Source organism: Typopeltis vanoorti, chromosome 17, assembly GCF_054136105.1.
Source record: "Typopeltis vanoorti isolate ZY-2024b chromosome 17, IOZ_Tvanoo_1.0, whole genome shotgun sequence".
Classification (NCBI taxonomy): domain Eukaryota; kingdom Metazoa; phylum Arthropoda; class Arachnida; order Uropygi; family Thelyphonidae; genus Typopeltis; species Typopeltis vanoorti.
Window position 1 is genome coordinate 84,544,162 of NC_143565.1, and position 18,725 is coordinate 84,562,886.

The 18,725-nt window shown below is 37.4% G+C and overlaps 1 protein-coding gene across 2 annotated transcripts in view; it reads right to left on the reverse strand.

Annotated features, from left to right (window-relative positions):
* Positions 1–18,725, reverse strand: part of Brf (Brf RNA polymerase III subunit) — a 375,147-nt gene that overhangs the window by 263,276 nt on the left and 93,146 nt on the right. Inside the window, exon 5 of one of the 2 annotated variants that reach the window (XM_090407062.1) lies at positions 16,492–16,523. The exons of the other annotated variant lie outside the window; for it this stretch is intronic. Within the exon in view, the coding sequence (XP_090263188.1) occupies positions 16,492–16,523 (32 nt within the window). The remainder of the gene's footprint in view (positions 1–16,491; positions 16,524–18,725) is intronic. 2 annotated transcript variants of the gene reach the window in all.

Consider the following 18,725-nt stretch of genomic DNA (forward strand, 5'->3'; position numbering starts at 1 on the left):
GTACAACTCCTCCAACAGAGTATACAGCGTGGATTGAAGTGGATTGCAAGGGGTCGCCCTGGTGTTGCACCACCCTACCCCAGTCCTGAAGATACTTTCAGGTGCAAACTTTGTTTGCTCACACTTGGATAAAGGATTAAACTAAATTTATTATATTCTAACCAAGTGAAAAATAAACTTTCAACATCTTTCTCTAAATCCAGAGTATTTTAAAAAGGTGGCACACCATTTGGCAACTCCTATAGGTAGAGATGACCTTGCTAATGCTTCTGGCTGGTATCGCCACTGAAGAGACCTCAATAAAGGTCGAAACTAGTCTGGGTAGTGGCCCTTCCCTTAATGCATAACATTAGACATATCCGCAAGGAGATGTTTTGCATTATGGGAGATACTGAGATAGGATAGATAGTAGCTTGCTCCACCTTTGCAAGGAGTCGCCCTGGTGTTGCACCACCTTACCCCAGTCCTGAAGATACTTTCAGGCACAAACTTTGTTTGCTCACACTTGGATAAAGGATTAAACTAAATTTATTATAGATCTTTTAGTTATTTCCTTGATGACCATCCAATCCTTTTCATTGATCTTCTCAAGCATGCAGTATGTTTTTTTTTTAATTAATTTTTTTTTAAGGTTTACTGTAGATCAATATTACATTTTCTCCTGCTTATTCTATGTATTTTCTTATGTTTTATTTTACACTTTTCAATAATGAGTCAGTGGGTGGTTGCTCTCTATTTCACTCCTCTAGTAGCTGCAGTATGACTTCAGATGGTTTTTGTACCTCTTCTTAACTAGTATGCAATTAAACTGTTATCATGCAAGATCTGGTATTTCCATGTATAGCATCTTCATTTTGGTACTTCAAAAACTGTATTGCCAATTCTACTCTTGCATTTTTCCTGCCTAGTCCAAATCGGGCAGTTTCTTCATTCACTTTCCTCTCCAATCACTGCATTAAGATTGCCTATTATAATTAAATTATCTTTATCTGATGTTATTAGTTCCTGTAGTTGTTCATATGCCTCTTCTATTTCATGATCTTCTGAATTAGTTGTTGGAAAGAATATATATAATTCATGTATACTTGAATTATACTTGAGATCGCAGGAAACTACCTTGAAATTTTAGGGGATGAACGGGGTCCTGGTGCCAAAAGTTCATAAATATCTGTCGGAGGAGTAGAGCAAAATTCTTTCGGTAATTGTTTCTTTCCAAGCCTTTTTCTGTTAAACTACGTCGAAGAAATCCATCTGTTTGCCTTACCAATCAAAAGAAATTACTATGCAAAATAATAAAACGACTTCACCAGTAACTCGTTCTAATTTTTCAAGCTTTAAGAATACTTGAATTATGGCAAGATCTACTAGTTTGCTGTTAAGGTTATCATCAGTAATCTGTGATTCAGGTGATAAGTATTTTCTTTCCCCAATCTTTTTCTTAGTAAAAACTCCACACTATTTTGTCCTTTCTTTCCTCCACTACAGATGATTCTGTAGTTTCTATACTCCAAGAATTGCCATTAACCTTCCACCTATTTCTTTTTACAGAAGATGAATATTGGATCCAGAATTCCTTCTGGCTCTGACAATAGATGTATATCTTACTTGGGTTTGAGCATGTTTGAAAGCAATCGAATGCCTTTGGGATTTTGGAGGTTTGTTGCAGAAGGTACTCCATACGCCATACTTCTGGGATTCCCTGGCTGCTGTGCACTCATTATTCCATGAAGGCTTAGGGAGGCATGGAAACCAACTATATGTTTTAGGAATTACAGTTGTTGCAGCTTGTGATACATTCTGTTACGTGGCTCATTGCATCACTAATAGGAAATGAGTTCACTTTTGTGGCATTAAATTCTGCTAAAGGAGTAGGAGGGATAGTCAGCTTGCTCAATTTTACATCATGATATCCATGATGTAGTATATGGTTGCCTATGTAAAAATGTTGATATCACAGGGAAATGGTCATACAGGATGTTTTCAGTTTCCCACTTGAACAGTGGGGGAGAGGGAAGATGAGCAAACAGTTAAGTCAATGCTAGCGGATGTTCAGGTAGGCACGTGGAAGAAGATATTTCCATTGTTCAAGAGGGAGAATTGTTGTTGTTGAGCATACAACACTCAACAACTCTTCCTCTGATGTTTGTTCAGGAACTATCTCATAGTGTTGTGTCCATTTAAATCCCCCATTAAAAATAATAGGAGTATGAACTGTAGTATGATGTCATCAAAGTCATCCTAACAGATATCTGTTGTAGGAGGAAGGCAGATGGAGCATACTGTTAACAGAGTTCTGACTAAGGGTTGGATGGCAACTGCCTATATGCTAGTATTAAAAGTTTATTTTTCACTTGGTTAGAGTATAATAAATTTAGTGTAATCCTTTATCCAAGTGTGAGCAAACAAAGTTTGCACCTGAAAGCATCTTCAGGACTGGTGTAAGGTGGTACAACACCAGGCAACTCGTTGCAAAGGTGGAGCAAGCTAACATCACTCCTATCTCAGTATCTCCCATAATGCAAAACACATCTCCTTGTGGATATGTATAATGTTATGCATTAAGAGAAGAGCCACTACCTTTATTGAGGACTTGTTTCGACCGTTATTATGGTCTCTTCAGTGGGAGACAGGCCCAAGTGGAGATACCAGGCAGAAGCATTAGCAAGGTCATCTCTACCTATAGGAGTTGCCAAACAGTGTACCATCTTTTTATTAACTTACTCTGGATTTAGAGAAAGATGTTGAAAGTTTATTTTTCACTTGGTTAGACTATAATAAATTTAGTTTAATCCTTTATCCAAGTGTGAGCAAACAAAGTTTGCGCCTGAAAGTATCTTCAGGACTGGGATAAGGTAGTACAACACCGGGCAACTCGTTGCAAAAGTGGAGCAAGCTAACATCACTCCTATCTCAGTATCTCCCATAATGCAAAACATATCTCCATAATGCATAACATTACACATATCCACAAGGATATGGATAACATAATGCATAACATTATACATATCCACAAGGAGATGTGTTTTGCATTATGGGAGATACTGAGATAGGAGTGATATTAACTTGCTCCACCTTTGCAATGAGTTGCCCGGTGTTGTCCTACCTTATCCCAGTCCTGAAGATACTTTCCGTTAAAATAATAAATAACATGTTCGACGAACACATAAGTCTGTCCACATGCAAACTTTGTTTGCTCACACTTGGATAAAGGATTAAACTAAATTTATTATAGTCTAACCAAGTGAAAAATAAACTTTCAACAACTTTCTCTAAATCCAGAGTAAGTTGATAAAAAGGTGGCACACCATTTGGCAACTCCTATAGGCAGAGATGACCTTGCTAATGCTTCTGCCTGGTATCTCCACTTGGGCCTGGCTCCCACTGAAGAGACCTCAATAAAGGTCGAAACTAGTCTGGGTAGTGGCCCTTCCCTTAATGCATAACATTATACATATCCACAAGGAGATGTGTTTTGCATTATGGGAGATACTGAGATAGGAGTGATGTTAGCTTTCCACCTTTGTAACGAGTTGCCCGGTGTTGTACTACCCTATCCCAGTCCTGAAGATACTTTCAGGCACAAACTTTGTTTGCTCACACTTGGATAAAGGAGTAAACTAAATTTATTATATTCTAGTATTAAGTAGGAATTGTTGGAAGGGGTGTGGTTGTCCTACATGAACAAGCCCATCCCCTGTCCTGTCCTAATGAATGACGGTTACTTTTCACAATGCTGGATCATCACTGGACTTCAGATGTGATTTCTGCAGGCAGAAGCATATTGTTATATACTTCTGAAAGAGAACCTTGATGTCATCGATGTGCTGTTGAAATCCACAGCAATTCCATTGTACAAATGTTTTCATTATTTCTTTTTTGGTATTATGGTGGTATTATGTGGCTTCCTATACTGAGAGGATTTGTTTTCATTAGTCTTGGATTTTTTTTTATGAATTGTGGATGGCCAGTGTTCATCATTTTTTCTGCATTGGAAAAAATATCCATGATGTCATCATATTGTACATCAGGAACTACTTCAGTGTTGTGTCCATTTAAATTTAAATCTGGGGGATTTAAATGGACACAATACTATTAGATAGTTAGTTTAATTGTTTTTTCTTCCTATTGGGGGGGGGAGAGGAGTATCCATGCTATCTGCTAACAGGCCATCTACTAAAGAGTCTGGAGGCATGTCTTTGATCTTCTGTGGTGCATATTTCATTATTTTTTTAACAACAGGATTTTCATATTGATAATTACCAGGTTTTTAACTCTTATACAATTGTTTATTTATACAAAAATAAATACTTATAAATGTATAAATATTTGTAAATAAATAATCATATACGAGTTAAAATTTTGGTAATTATCAATTAAGAAAATCTACTCATAGTGAATCACAAAAAAAGAATTTCATTCAATAGGACTATTTCTGGCATGTCCTCAGGAGTGAGTACATATTGATTTTTCTCTGAATCAGAGGAATTGATATATGCCTCTGCAGTGCAATTGGAAGAATGACAGTATGTTGCACCCTTCAATTGGAAAAGGCCTAAGTTCATTTCTCGTCATGATGAGAGGAATCTTTATACTGTTTTTTTCAATTAAAGGTGAGCTAGCTGATCTCATATGGAGGTAGCAGGGTTTTCCTCTTGGCAACTTGGATTTTTCATCTCAAGTACAGACAAATTGGCCTTAAGGACACACACAATTTACAAAAAAAAAAAGTAGTGGTGGTAGTGAGCAGTAGATGGCATTGGTGTGGGTGGTGATGATGGTAGTGACAGTTCGCTGTAGTGGTTGTGGTGGAGACAGTGAGTTGTAGAGTAGGTGCCTTTGGACTTCTTGAAGATATTACATAACAATAATAATATTCCTTTGCATAAGGGCGGCTCTAAAACTGCGGTAGTTAATTACAGACCAATCACCATCTCAGGAGTAGTGGTAAAAGTATTGGAAAAGTTAGTTAAAGACAACATTCAAGAATGGGTGGATCAGGATATGATACTCTATAGAGGCCAACATGGTTGTGTTAAAGGTAGATCCTGCCTTAGCAATCTATTAACTTTTCATAATAGAATGACATCTGAGTTGGACAAAGGAACTGGCTACACAGTAGTACTTCTGGATTTTGCTAAGGCTTTTGACAGGATACCCTCCATAGAAGACTGTTATGCAAATTGGAGCAGATGGGAATGGATACTAAATTGGTGATATGATAGGAGAATGGCTCAGGGAGAGATACCATAAGGTGGTGTATGGAGGAGCTGAGTCCAGAATGAGGCAGGTGACCAGTGGTGTGGCTCAGGGCTCTGTGCTTGGGCGATTGTTGTTTAATTTGTATATAAATGATAGAGGAAATGGCTTAAAAGGGAGATATTCAGTTGTTTGCTGATGATGCAAAGTTGGGTAGCGCAATAAAAAATCAAGCTGATGTTGAAAATTTGCAGGATGATTTAAATAAGCTGGTAAAATGGGCAAAAGATAATGAATGTCAGTTCAATGCGGAAAAGTGTAAAGTCATGCATTTTGGGATTAAAAGATTACCAGCTGTGTACTACATTGATGGAAAGGTACTCCAAGAGATTGATGAGGCTAGGGACTTAGGGGTGTTGGTAGACAGGGAGATGAAGTTCAGAGGACGCATTGCTAGTGTCCAAGATTGCACATAGGATTACTTGGTTGTTGAGGAACACACTGACATCCAGAGATAAAGAGGTTATTATTTCCCTTTACAAAGCGTTGATACCTCCACATTTGGATTACTGTGCTCAGGTCTGGTCACCTGGATTCCTTGGAGATGAGGAGGCTGTGGAGAGGGTTCAGAGAAGAGTGACCAAGTTGGTGAGTGATGTAAAAAATGCTCCCTACATTGATAGATTGAGAGCTTGTGGATTGCAGAGATTGGTTAATAGGTGAAGAAGAGGGGATATGATAGAAACATTTAAATTACTGAAAGGTTTTTATAGGATTGATGCAGGGGAAATGTTTCAGCTGTGTGATAGTGATGGAAGAACAAGAGGTCATCCCTGGAAATTAAAGAAGAGTGTGGTTAACAAAGGTGTCAGAACAAGATTTTTTGCCTGGAGGGTGGCGAATGAGTGGAATTCATTGCCTGACTTAGTTGTGAGCTCTTTGTCTGTAAATGAATTCAAGAAGAGATATGACAGATATTGTTTTGCTAGTTTGGGTCTCCTGTGATGAGTCTACTGACTCCATGGAGATACCCATAATAATAATAATAATAATAATATACTTGTCAATGTCCCCACTGACACTTTCTTTACAGTTGCCTTCTTTGTGTAACAAGAGTTTATCAGATGTTGTTGCTACTGTCATGGTATACTATCTCTTCACTCCTCCTGATGGGTGATGCATTGCATTCATGAGTAAGTGGGGTAGTTGCCCTCAGTGCTAGAGCATTTTAGTGTTTTGCTCTTACAGTCTTTATTCTCATGATCTTTACTGACGTACTGGGCATAGATGGCAGAGCCACAACAGGCAGTTTGAGAATTACCACATTTCTGACATTTTAACCAGTGCAAAGGATACAAGGACTTACTGGACATGATGATGCCTGTGCCCATCTTCCCTATGTATAAGGATCCCTTTTCTTATGGCTGTCACTCCTTAGTCCCCTGGGTTAAGTGCAGATCTCATCATCAAAAACATCAAGATAGTCCCACTCAGACATGGGGATAACTGTAGTCGATCCACTGCTCATCTATACTAACTGAGCTATGGAACCTCAGTTAGTTAGATGAGCCCTTTGGTTGGAAAGACCTGGATTCAAATCCTGACTATAATGAGAGGAACCTTTATCAGGTGTTTTCTATCAAAGGTGAGTTAGCCAGTCTTATATGGAGATGGAGGGGTTTTTTCCCTCCAGGAAACGTGGATTTTTCATCCTTCAAAACAGGCAAACCAATCCTGTGAATACACACAGATCAGATATGGAATACTAACTGCAAAATTGAAGAGATTAGAACCTCACCATCTTATCTTTCTACTACACATTGTGGATCTCAGGCAGAGATCCATAACAATCAACCTCCTGGATGGAGATGACACTTAACAGCACAGCACAGAAACGTAATTGGTATTCCTTCAACAGATGTTTTTGAAGTAATTTTTCTGATTACTGCTTCAATAAGAATATCTCCTGAGCATTTTTTTTAAAAAGATTTTGGAGATCCTGTCAACCTTTCTGGATAAAGAAGGGTGACATTTTTCCAAGTGGACATCCATCAGTTGAATGCAGGATTAAGAAAAGTGATTTATTTGTTGCAGTTTCTGGTGTTTTTTTGTTTCTTATTTTGGTTTCTGTTGATGAATCTATGGTTCTGAACCTGGTTGGAGCTTATTGAGGACCCTAATAACAATAGGGTGAAAAATTATTCATCCTACATGGATGAATAATTTTTCATTTTGAGGAATTTGATTCAGCATGAGAACTCCTCACCCACCACAGAGCCACAGATGGACACTTGCTTTCTGGCAAGCAATGACTGCACTCTGGAGTGGAACACCAGGGTTACTCCAGACAACATGGCAAGCCTTGGGCATTTTTTTTTAAGAACAAAAAGGGCCAATGCCATTTTTGTTCTTTGGCATCACTTGGCCAAAGTAGTGCAAGATTACCAAGATCTTGCTTTCTGGCTGTCCATACTAGCAAGGTGCTGGATCCTAGTGATGATGGTGGTCTGGAAGAGAGATAATACAAGACTCAAAAAGAGAAGTAGAGCAAAGAACATGGGAAGAAAAGTATAGTGAGGAATGAATAAGAGTGAAAAGGGTCAGTGCCATCACGAGGCCCCCTTCACCACAAAAAAGGTGCCTCATATGGAGGGGACTTACTGAGGCACTGAAATGATTATTGTCATATTTTCAAACAGAGTCCCAAGTATGGGTAATGCCAGTATGCTAATATGTAGTTTGGGTGTTGCCATTCCAGAGCACCCAAAACACATTCTAGGGACTTGGAATCACTCTCATTTGAAAGTAGCAGTAAAGCATTTCTGCAGGCCATATACCAGATAGACATAGGACTGTATGTGCTGGTAATACACCATGAGGCTTCATTAGCAGGCAGCAAATATCCTGCAACAATACTCTTCCAGACAGTACCAGAATGAAGCCCATGTATATGTAGCCTGTAAAAAAAAAAAAAAAAAAAACCAGCACAAAAAATTCCACGAAAAACAATGCTAAATATCATAAAGAGACGATACAAATTCAACCAAAAAAAAAAGTCCATTAAAAAAATCCACATTGAGTTCTTCATTGATATTCTTGACCTCAACACAGTCGTAAAGAATATATCTGTTATTTCTAACATAAAGGTGGCCTCAACAACTGGTGGTGTTTGCAAACTATTCACACTAACTAACTTTCTCTCTCATCCCCTCTTTTTCTCTTCCCTTCCAATTCCACTAATCATGTTGGGGGGAAATGCTGAAGTATTTCAAACAATCCTTACTATGTTCCAGTATCCTCAAGTGCTTCTTAAACAGTTCTCCTTCAAATTAGCGGAATTGGAAGGAGAGAGAGAGAGAGAGAGATAGAGATAGTTTGCAAACACCACAAGTTGTTGAGTAGCTATAGATATCAACTATCTTATATTTTTTTATATCAACTCCATATGAGAGGCTGAAAATACCTTTTATGCATGGAGCTCATATATAAAAACCTTTTACCTAAGAGATGTGCAAGAGACTATGGAGAAAGTAATACAATTATGAAGTATTTCTTGAAGAGATGTAGGTGATAGTGTGTAGAAACAGCAATAATTTTGTTCCATACAACACAGATGCAATGAAGAGATGACTTGGTTAGGTACTGTTATAATGCTGGTAGTAAATAGATGTTGACAGCTGCTGATGTTCTTACCAGTTTAAGGAAAGTGAGGCAAAGCCAGTTTAGAGAAACATTGCCCATGAAAATACCTAGGATCTACCAGAAAGTGAAGTAAATCTGTGAGCAAGAAAAAGAAATGGTCACCAATTAACTGGACTACTCTTCTGGAGAGCGTTAAGCATTTTAGTGAGTTTTTAGGTGCATCATCTCACATATGGAAAAGTACCATAAGTTTAAAGTTTTGAGACAATGTTCATTTTGTATGAATATCCCCCCCCCCCCAGTCCATTTCAGTTTTGTGTTCTTTGACAGAATGACTTTAGGAAATGGGATGATCTCCATGATTTCTACTTTCCATAATCAGATTACTATTTTCCACTATCCTTATCCAATACATGCTCCGACTAAATAAACCAAAATTTTTTAAATACCATTCAAGCCTTGAATTCCCAAATAAGTGTTCCAAAAATTTTTGGTATAAATAGTTTAGGCCAAAAACTGTTCAGTCTGCAATGCAGTTTGTAACAGTTGCCAAAAAAACATTGACAAATCCAGATCTAACTCAGAAAGGGTCAAATGCAGAAAGTTTTTCCCCTGAACCAACAATTAAGCTTTCTGGTTCCACCAGAATTTATAAGGACATGACATCTGACTTTTCATGCTTTAATGTCACTCATATTCAGATAGTACATGGTAACAATCTTTTCCTGAAAATTACCTTTCACAAAAACATTCATTGCATGCTGCATCTGTTTTTTTTTTTTTTTTTTTTGCCAAAAAAGATAGTAGAAGAGTAATTATTCAAGATTCTTCTGATGTAGTCAGCTATTTTTGGTATAGTAAATCGTAATTAGTCTGCACAGTTAGCCAAGGAGTACCCTAGGTTTGATTCCCATCGATGACGTAAGGCAAACTGGCCCCATGAACGCACACACAGATAGTCATGAATATTGCCCTTAGGGGATGCATCAGAGGAGTGGTGAACTGACTGCATTAATATGTTAGTAACCCCCTCATTAGGAGGGGACTCAACCAGTCCTAGATGAATGAGAAGAATAGGATAGGAATGGTAATTTCACTATACCATCATCAATATGAATTGTGTCGCTCTTGATTTGCATTTTCAAGTGTACATTACTCATCTTTGGATGAAAAACCATTGGGAAAAACTCATGTTTGAGGTTCTTGTTTTTTAGAGAAACTTATAACATAGTTCTATACAATATATGCATGAAAACACAAGCTAAAGTATAATTTATTAAATATGCTGCCATATATTTTAGTGAAATTAACAGACCATCATCAGTGGCTTAAAAAACAGTTGTTACAAGGTAGAATGCAAACAATTGATTTATTCGAAATAGAATGAGCCATATGATGTTAAATCAAAAATAGCGCTATGTTTTAACTGAAGAAAAGGTTAATCATAACAGTGTAAAAATAAATTGCATATATACAAAGCAATCCCACGATTAATATGTCTCCGATTAGTGCATTTTCAATTAATGTGCCTCTAAAATTCGATTAGTGCATCTATATACATCTTAAAAATAAATGTTACAGATTTTAAAAATTTTCTATCTATACATTTTTTATGTCTAACTATTTTAAAAAATCACTCACCAAGATGAAATAATTTAGTTACTGATTTAAAACATTTTACAAAGTTATTTTTCAATGGCATACTACACTACTTCCATGTACACTATGTTCCAAATTTACTGCCTTTATGTCATCTGTTAATTACATAGCATTTTGATGATCACATCTCATGCCTCCTTTGCAATTATTTTCCTTAATCTTTTATTTTCAAGTATTTTCCCAACCTTTAATCATGAGTAAAAGAATTAATGAGCAAAAAGTGGAAGTGTGAAAAAGAATCAAAAAGTAATCTCATTGGAAGAAAAACTTGAAATGATAAAGAAAAATGAACAAGGCAAGTACAGAGCAAAGACAGGACAAGAACATAAAATTAGTGTATCAACTATAAGAGCAATTTTAAGCAAAGCTGCTGAATACAAAGAGAAAGGTAAGACTGCTTCAAGTTCATCATGCATGCAGACCACTTGAAATCAAAGTATTATAATGATTGAATTAGAAAGACTTCTTTCTATATGGATCGAAGATTGTAACCAAAAACAGATCCTGCTAAGCACTGACCTTATTAAATCAAAAGCATTAAGTCTCTTTACAACCTTGAAAGAAAGGGCTATCAATGATGGAAAAGAAGAAAAATTCTATGATAGTGCTGGGTGGTTTGAGTGTTTCAAAAAGAGAAATAGCCTACATAATGTTTGAAACACAGGAAAAGCTGCAAGTGCAGATAAGGAGGTGGCTGCAAATTATCCAGAGATTTTAAAGAAAATTGTAGAAGGGGGCTAATTGGAAGCAAATGAATTCCAAGACATTTCTGGCCAAATCAGAGAAATCTCAGCCTGGTTATAATGTCACAAAGTCAAATGAAATTACTGCTAGCAATATGCAAGCTGTTTGGAAGCACATTCTTGCACATTGTGCAAATGATTTTAGAGGCCAACATCGGGTGTGAACTGGATTTTGACAAGATTGACAATGTCCAAGATTTAATTAAATCTCATTCTGAGGAATTGAGTGATTCTGACCTGCTAAATTTAGATGCACAGTGGGAAGATCCTGAAGAATATGAAGAAAATTTAACCACTGACAGTCAGCCAAAAGTGATTTCACAGAAACAATTTAAAAATATTTTTTGTACAATCAAAGTTTTTAAGCAACAATGCTTAGAGGCTGACCCTGATGAAGAGAGCAGTAAAATTTGTAGAAGAGGCAATAATGCCATACCATCAGTTGTATGAAAAAAAGAAAGAGAATGCCCATCAAACTATGTTAGCTCAATTCATGTTAAGAATTAGGATAATAAAGTTATATTCTGAATACGTTTTATTGTTGGAAGTTTATTTTGCACTTGGTTAGACTATAATAAATTTAGTTTAATATTTTATCCAAGTGTAAGCAAACAAAGTTTGCACCTGAAAATAAATACCTTGGCAACTCGTAGCAAAGGTGGACCAAGCTCTCATCATCGTTGTCTCAGTATCTCCCATAATGCAAAGCACATCTCCTTGTGGACATGTATACTGCTATGCATTAAGGGAAGGGCCACTACCCAGACCAGTTTCAACCTTTATTGAGATCTCATCAGTGGGAGGCAGACCCAGAGTGGTGATACTAAGGCAGAAGCAATGGACAGGTCATATTTACCTATACAAGTTGCCAACTGATGCACCACCTTATTATTAAATTACTCTAGATTTAGAAAAAGATGTTGGAAGTTTATTTTGCACTTGGTTAGACTATAATAAATTTAGTTTAATCCTTTATCCAAGTGTCCTCTCCATTGCTTCTGCCTTAGTATCATGACTCTGGGTCTGCCTCTCACTGACGAGACCTCAAAAAAGGTCGAAACCGGTGCGGGCCTGGCAATGAGAGGCTCTGCTTGGGGGTAGATTTTTTGCCTGTCTCTGAGTGGGGCCACCACTGAGATTATGGCTCTGCTTGGTGGTGGTGGGGGGTGAGCCTGCCACTGGGTAGAGCCAATGAGAAGTTCTTCTCAGTGACGGGGTGAACCTGTCACTGAGTGGAACAATGCTGAGTTGGGCGATCTTTCGGGATCGTCTTATTTTTAGAGCCCGCTTCACCTATACAAAGGTCAAAACCGGTCTGAGTAGTGGCCCTTCCCTTAATGCATAGCAGTATACATGTCTACAAGGAGATGTGCTTTGCATTATGAGAGATACTGAGACAAGGAGTGATGAAAGCTTGGTTCACCTTTGCTACGAGTTGCACCACCTTACCTCAGTCCTGAAGATATTTTCAGGTGCAAACTTTGTTTGCTTACACTTGGATAAGTGATTAAACTAAATTTATTATGTTTGAATGTCTTTTGGCTTCATGGTTTTCCTTTAAATAGGCCCTGAGACATACCCTAATTCTTTTATAAAAAAAATTTACGAGTTAAAAAAGAAATTTGAGGAATGAATTATACTTTTTTCCCATACGTCATTATATTTGATTAGTGCATTTTCGATTAATACGCCTGTTTTAAAGAACGCATTAGGTGCATTAATCAAAGGATTACTGTATATAACTTATATCATACTCAACAGATCATTAGATAGACGTAGTATCCAGTTGGTTTCTTAAGACCTTATGTTTTCATAAAATACCATTCTTGGTTTTAATAGTTAACAAAACTTTCTTGATGTGTTATTCTAATCAAACTTTCCCATATTTTTTTTTATAAGGACAGGCAGTCATTCTGATTCAAGTCAGGGCGGTGAAGCATGGCTTCAGCACTCTCCTTAAATATGCATTCAAATTTGTACAGACATCTATGTAGAAGGTGTGTTTCAGACCAAAGAATGTCGTGGTCTGTCTCTATTCCATGTTGAGCTAATCCAGATTTATCGGATATTTTGTGGAAAATATATGACTGATGTTCTTGTATTCTTTTTTCTATTGAGCATCCAGTTGGTCCAAAGTAGAAAAGATGGCGGTCACATGGAACTTGGTATACACCTGGAAGAGATAGAAGGAGAGTGTGTATCTTTAGAAGAGGGGGAAATACATTGAGAGTTTATTATTATTATTATTACGTGATACCTCCAAGGAGTCTAAAGACTCATCAAGGGAGGGCACCTACTCTACAACTCTCCATCATCATCATCATCTACTGCCCACCATCACCACTAGTATTTTCACAGACAATCACAAACATCCATGTCCACAGCGGGATTTGAACCTGCAGACTTTTGGCTGGAGAGCAGATATGCTAACCACTTGGCCAACCAGGCCAGGAATAAAAGTGGCTACTAAATCATATTCTTCAGAATTTTTGAAATCAGTTCTGAAATGCTGAAGATGTATGGGATTGGAACTCGACATATTGATTCCTTGTTGTTTAAGTTAGGTTTGTAGGAGTCGAACAAATATTGTGTAGTCCTTTCTGAGAAGCCATTTAATTTCATATATTGTTTGACATTTGAGAGTTCTTCCTGTAAATTATGGGGAGTTGAACAATTAGTCTTAGCTTGTCAAATTAAACACTTTACGATTCCTGTCTTTTGAGAAGGATGATGTGCAGATTGTTGAAGGATGTAACATCCAGTGAAAGTGGGTTTTCTATAAACTGATGTTGTTAAAGTACCTGATGGTGAGCAGATGAGAAGAATGTCTAAAAACGATAATTTGATGTCGTTTTTAATTTCCATAGTGAATTTGATACGAGTATTTATAGTAGCTAAAATTGTTGGTAAGGAATCCATAATGTGAGGCCACACTGCAAAAATGTCGTCCAATATCTAACCCAAAATGAAGGTTGAGGGTGTATAGATGAAAAAATGATGTCTTCGAAATGCTCTAAATAAAAGTTGGCTAAAGCAGGGGGAGAGTGGACTTCCCTTGGCAGTTCCTTCTACTTGGCTGTAGAATTTGTTTTGACAAACGAAGTATTCAGAATGCAATATAGTATCCACAATATAGATTGTGGATACTACCACCCTAACTTGAATTGGAATGACTGCCTATCCTTATCAAAAATATGGGAAAGTTTGATTAGAATAACACGTCATTAAAGTTTTCATGTTTGAAGTAATGTAAATGATCATTCCTGACACAGATATTTTCAAGGCATCTGATTTTTTTGATATAGAGACTTTCTTATCAAATGGCTATCCTATGTACAGGCTGCCACCACATGCAACTGAACTGCCAGTTTTTTCTGTTATCAATCCTTACATATCATGGTAGATGTTTCCTTTGTTCAACAATTTCCTACCACTCAATACTAGAGTGCTCCATATCATTTTACCATGTTTTCACTAACATTAAATCTTATCCATATTTTTACTGATGACAGTTTACTCAATCCCTCTTCATTTCACAAACCTTGTTACTCAAACATCCCATGCTATAAGATCTTCTATAATCAATTGCCTTAACCAATGATCTCGTTGTAATCACTTGTGGAGTGAGAATAACCTGAAATTTAATGCTACCAATCTAGTGCTGTCTTTAAGTAGGGTTCTCACTTCACTTCCAATTATTATTATTGATAATACTCGAGTCTCTAATCAAGACTGATTTCTCTTCTTGGGCTGACTTACCCTCTAGTCTTTCCTAGCACAAACACATCACATCTATAGACTCTTCAGTCTCCAAAACGTTTCATGTTATTTTCCACTCAAGACAGTACTTTTGACCTGCACACTACAATAACTATATAAATCCCCAATCCATCCAATCTTAGGATACAGTTAATGCTTAATGGTGTCCAGAAGAAGACCGTCTGCTTAATATATGGCCACTCCTTCCATTGGAGATGTTCTGCTTCTGCCTCATGCCTCTTCATAGATATTTTCATAGACAATGTTCTGTTGAACTGATCCCATATCTTCACTTTCCTTTAAGTCTGTACAAAGATGAGCAACTGCTGGTCAATATCCCTTTACTATCTGCTTCAAATATAATGAACTCCCTTCTCTTTCATTCCATCTATCTCTGTTGTTTGGAGCAGCCTTCCATTATTTTTCTTAAAAACTACAACTTCTAACTATCCAAGAAACATACGAGGTGGTATCAAAAAGTTTCAAGACTAGGTACATCGGGCTCTGTGCAACTGATGCTATTCTGACCACCTGCGTTAACACATCTGCAATTTCATCAAGCAGGGACAGCAAGTTAGAACAAAGAGCAAAAAATGTGAAATTCGAGGATCATTACCGGTGACAAAACTTGGGTGTATGGATATGACCCTGAGACGAAGCAACAGTCTTCACAGTGGAAGAGCCCATCATCTCCATGACCAAAAAAAGCGAGGCAGGTCAGCAGCTCGACCAAGTGCATGGTCTTTTTCGACATTCGCGGCATTGTGCATCGAGAATTCGTCCTCATGGGGCCAGACAGTCAATAGCAAGTTCTACTGCCAGGTTTTAAGGCATCTGAGAGAGGACATTCGGCAAAAGTGACCAAATCTGTGGCGCGCGAAAAACTGGATGCTCCATGACGACATGCACCCTGTCACCGAGCTCTCCTCACATGTGAGTTTCTCGCCAGAAACAACATGATCTCACTTCTGCATCCACCCTACTTGCCCTCTACCCAAAGATGAAGATCCAGCTCAAAGGTCACCATTTTGACACCATTGCAGAGATCCAGCGCGAATCGCAGAAGGTGCTTGACATGCTTCGAAAAGAAGACCTCCAGGATACATTCCAGAAGTGGCAAGAACACTGGGAGTGCTGTATTGATATGCAAGGGGACTATTTTGAAAGTGATAGTGTGTAAACGTAGATAAATAAAGTAATTTCTCATAAACAGAGCTAGTCTCGAAACTTTTTGATACCACCTCGTATATCAACAGGTTCCTTCTTTCTTCTTAACTACTTGTCTGCACAGCACTGACTTGCAAGCACACCTCATATGTAGAGATGATAAACATAAATTGTGAAAAATTATTTAATGAAAAAAAAAAAAGGGGGAGGATCATAAAAAACGTTAATGATTGTGGGATGAAAGAAAGTGCATCATTAAATAAATTTTAGATACTGCTACTTTATGAAACTCATAAATAACTAAAAATAGAAATAATGATCTTACCTGTACAGCATCACTAAGATCTAACAGCATATCTGAATTAGCAATTAAGTCCATATCATATGGAAATCAAATTTATAATATCAACTTAAAAGAAGATAACTACATAATCTTATATTTCTACATATATCCCTTCTGTAAAACAACCTTCTTCTTGAGCACATCCCAAGCCAACACATCTCACAATCATATCCAACACATTGAAACACCAATTTGTTTCTATTACATAAGATATATCCTCAAAAACTCAAGAAATTGGTTCCATACACTATCTCCTCCTTCAACTCCACATTCCAATTATTACAATTCCTCATTAGAATTGCCTTCCTTTCAGATGCCCAACTAATTTGTCTACACATTTCTTTGTTATTATTCTCTACATTCCCAAGCCTATAATAGTATCCGTTACATATAATATTCTATGTCAAAAAATAGTCTTAAAGCCACTATATGTACTGCTATTTTTTACCTCCATCTTTAGTGAACAGAATTTTTTTTTTTTTTTTTTTTTTTTTTCCCAAGAGCTGCAGAATGTCATTGTTTGAGAATGCTTCATGAGGACAGAGGTGGACGGAATAACAGAGGAAGAGAAGTGGGTTCTGTGTGTTTACGGTTGCACAATAAAGGCATGCTTGGCAGTGCTGCTCTTGTATAAACAAGTACAACAGAAAGTGGAGAAATGATGGTTGTCAACTTACTAGAGCAGTGATGGAAGTACCAGTAGAGGAGACACAGTGCTAGAGCATTGCATCTGTGAAATAGAGGTTGAAGCTCATAGATGATCTATGAGTCTAATTGCTCACTTCTGGACAGCATGAAGGATTTTAAGGGAAGTTTTAGATGCACCACCTTAAACATGTATACAATATTCTAAACACAGATGGATTTGGGATTTGTATATAGCTAACAGTTAGTTGGGTGTAAAATAGCCTCTTGAATGAAAGAGAACTAGGGTTTTGGGTGCAGAGTATGGCTATTGATGTGATATGTTTATGCCAGGAGAGACTAGAGGTAAATGTTAATCCAAGCAGAGAGAAATACCTGATCATGTCTGGTGATTTGTGTATTACTGAGGGTAAGGGTAAGTGAGCTGAGGTCTCTTTTGTGAGAGAGAAGGCAAGCCTCTGTTTTGGTGGCATTGAACATGACATGGTTGTCCTCACCTTGTTGGAGGATTGTATGTAAATCAATGCGCTTGTTGCCTGAGATGTCAGAGTGCTGGATGGTTTGTCAAATGAGTAGGATGGGTGGAGAGTATTATCATCTGCAAAGCAGTGGATTGGATTAGTGGTGAAGTTCTACAGTCATGCACAGTTACCCCTCCCCCCTTTTATTTTTTCTTCTAATCTTTTTGAACGAGATTCTATGTTCCCTCCATTTTTATTCATATCTGCACATCTTCAGTTAATTAAGTTTCACCTTACTAAAATTATCTTTGGTTCATGTGCAGCCTCATAAGTTATTATTCATGCAATACCTCAGCAGGAGTAAATAACCATCAAACATGCATTCCATCACTGTATTTCCATGTTTCTCCAACTATTACCAATCCCCCTCCCCACATCTTCTCAAGGTCATCCCACCAACAAAAACAAATCACAAATAAATATTTGTTTGTACTAATATCAAATTATGTTTTTAGCTCAAGACAGCAAGAATTACAGTCACTCAAACCATTCACTTGAGAATACACATTAAAAAAAATTAATATAGCAGTTCGCTTACATATTAATATAGCAGTGTTTGCCAGTCCGGTTGGCAAGCAGTTAGCATATCTGCTCTCCAATCAAGAGGCTGTGAGTTCAAAAAATGTGTCAAAAATCTAGGCATATCACAAGTAGCTCAAAACCAAAACTCTCACTTCACATGCAATGACGGTGTTTTTTGCACCTGCTCTGAGCTGCACAACAGGTACAAAAAGACCATTAATGAATGCATATTCAAACTCTGAAAGGGACAAGCAGAAAATTTGCATCCATATCAACTGGTAAGTCTTCTGGTTCTTCAAAAAAAAAGATATTTCAGTTCTGTCCGTCCATGATTCCACCTCTCTCTCTCTGACACGCACACAGAAGTACTATTGCAACATCATCCAAAGATAAGCCTAACCTCTCATCATTCCTTTCCCTTAACTTCTGAAGAGATGACAAAGACAAATTACCTTCTACCAGCAACAACTGCAGTTCTGTGCATGCTTCCGCTGATCTTCTGCCAGAAAAATATCACAAAAATTCGAA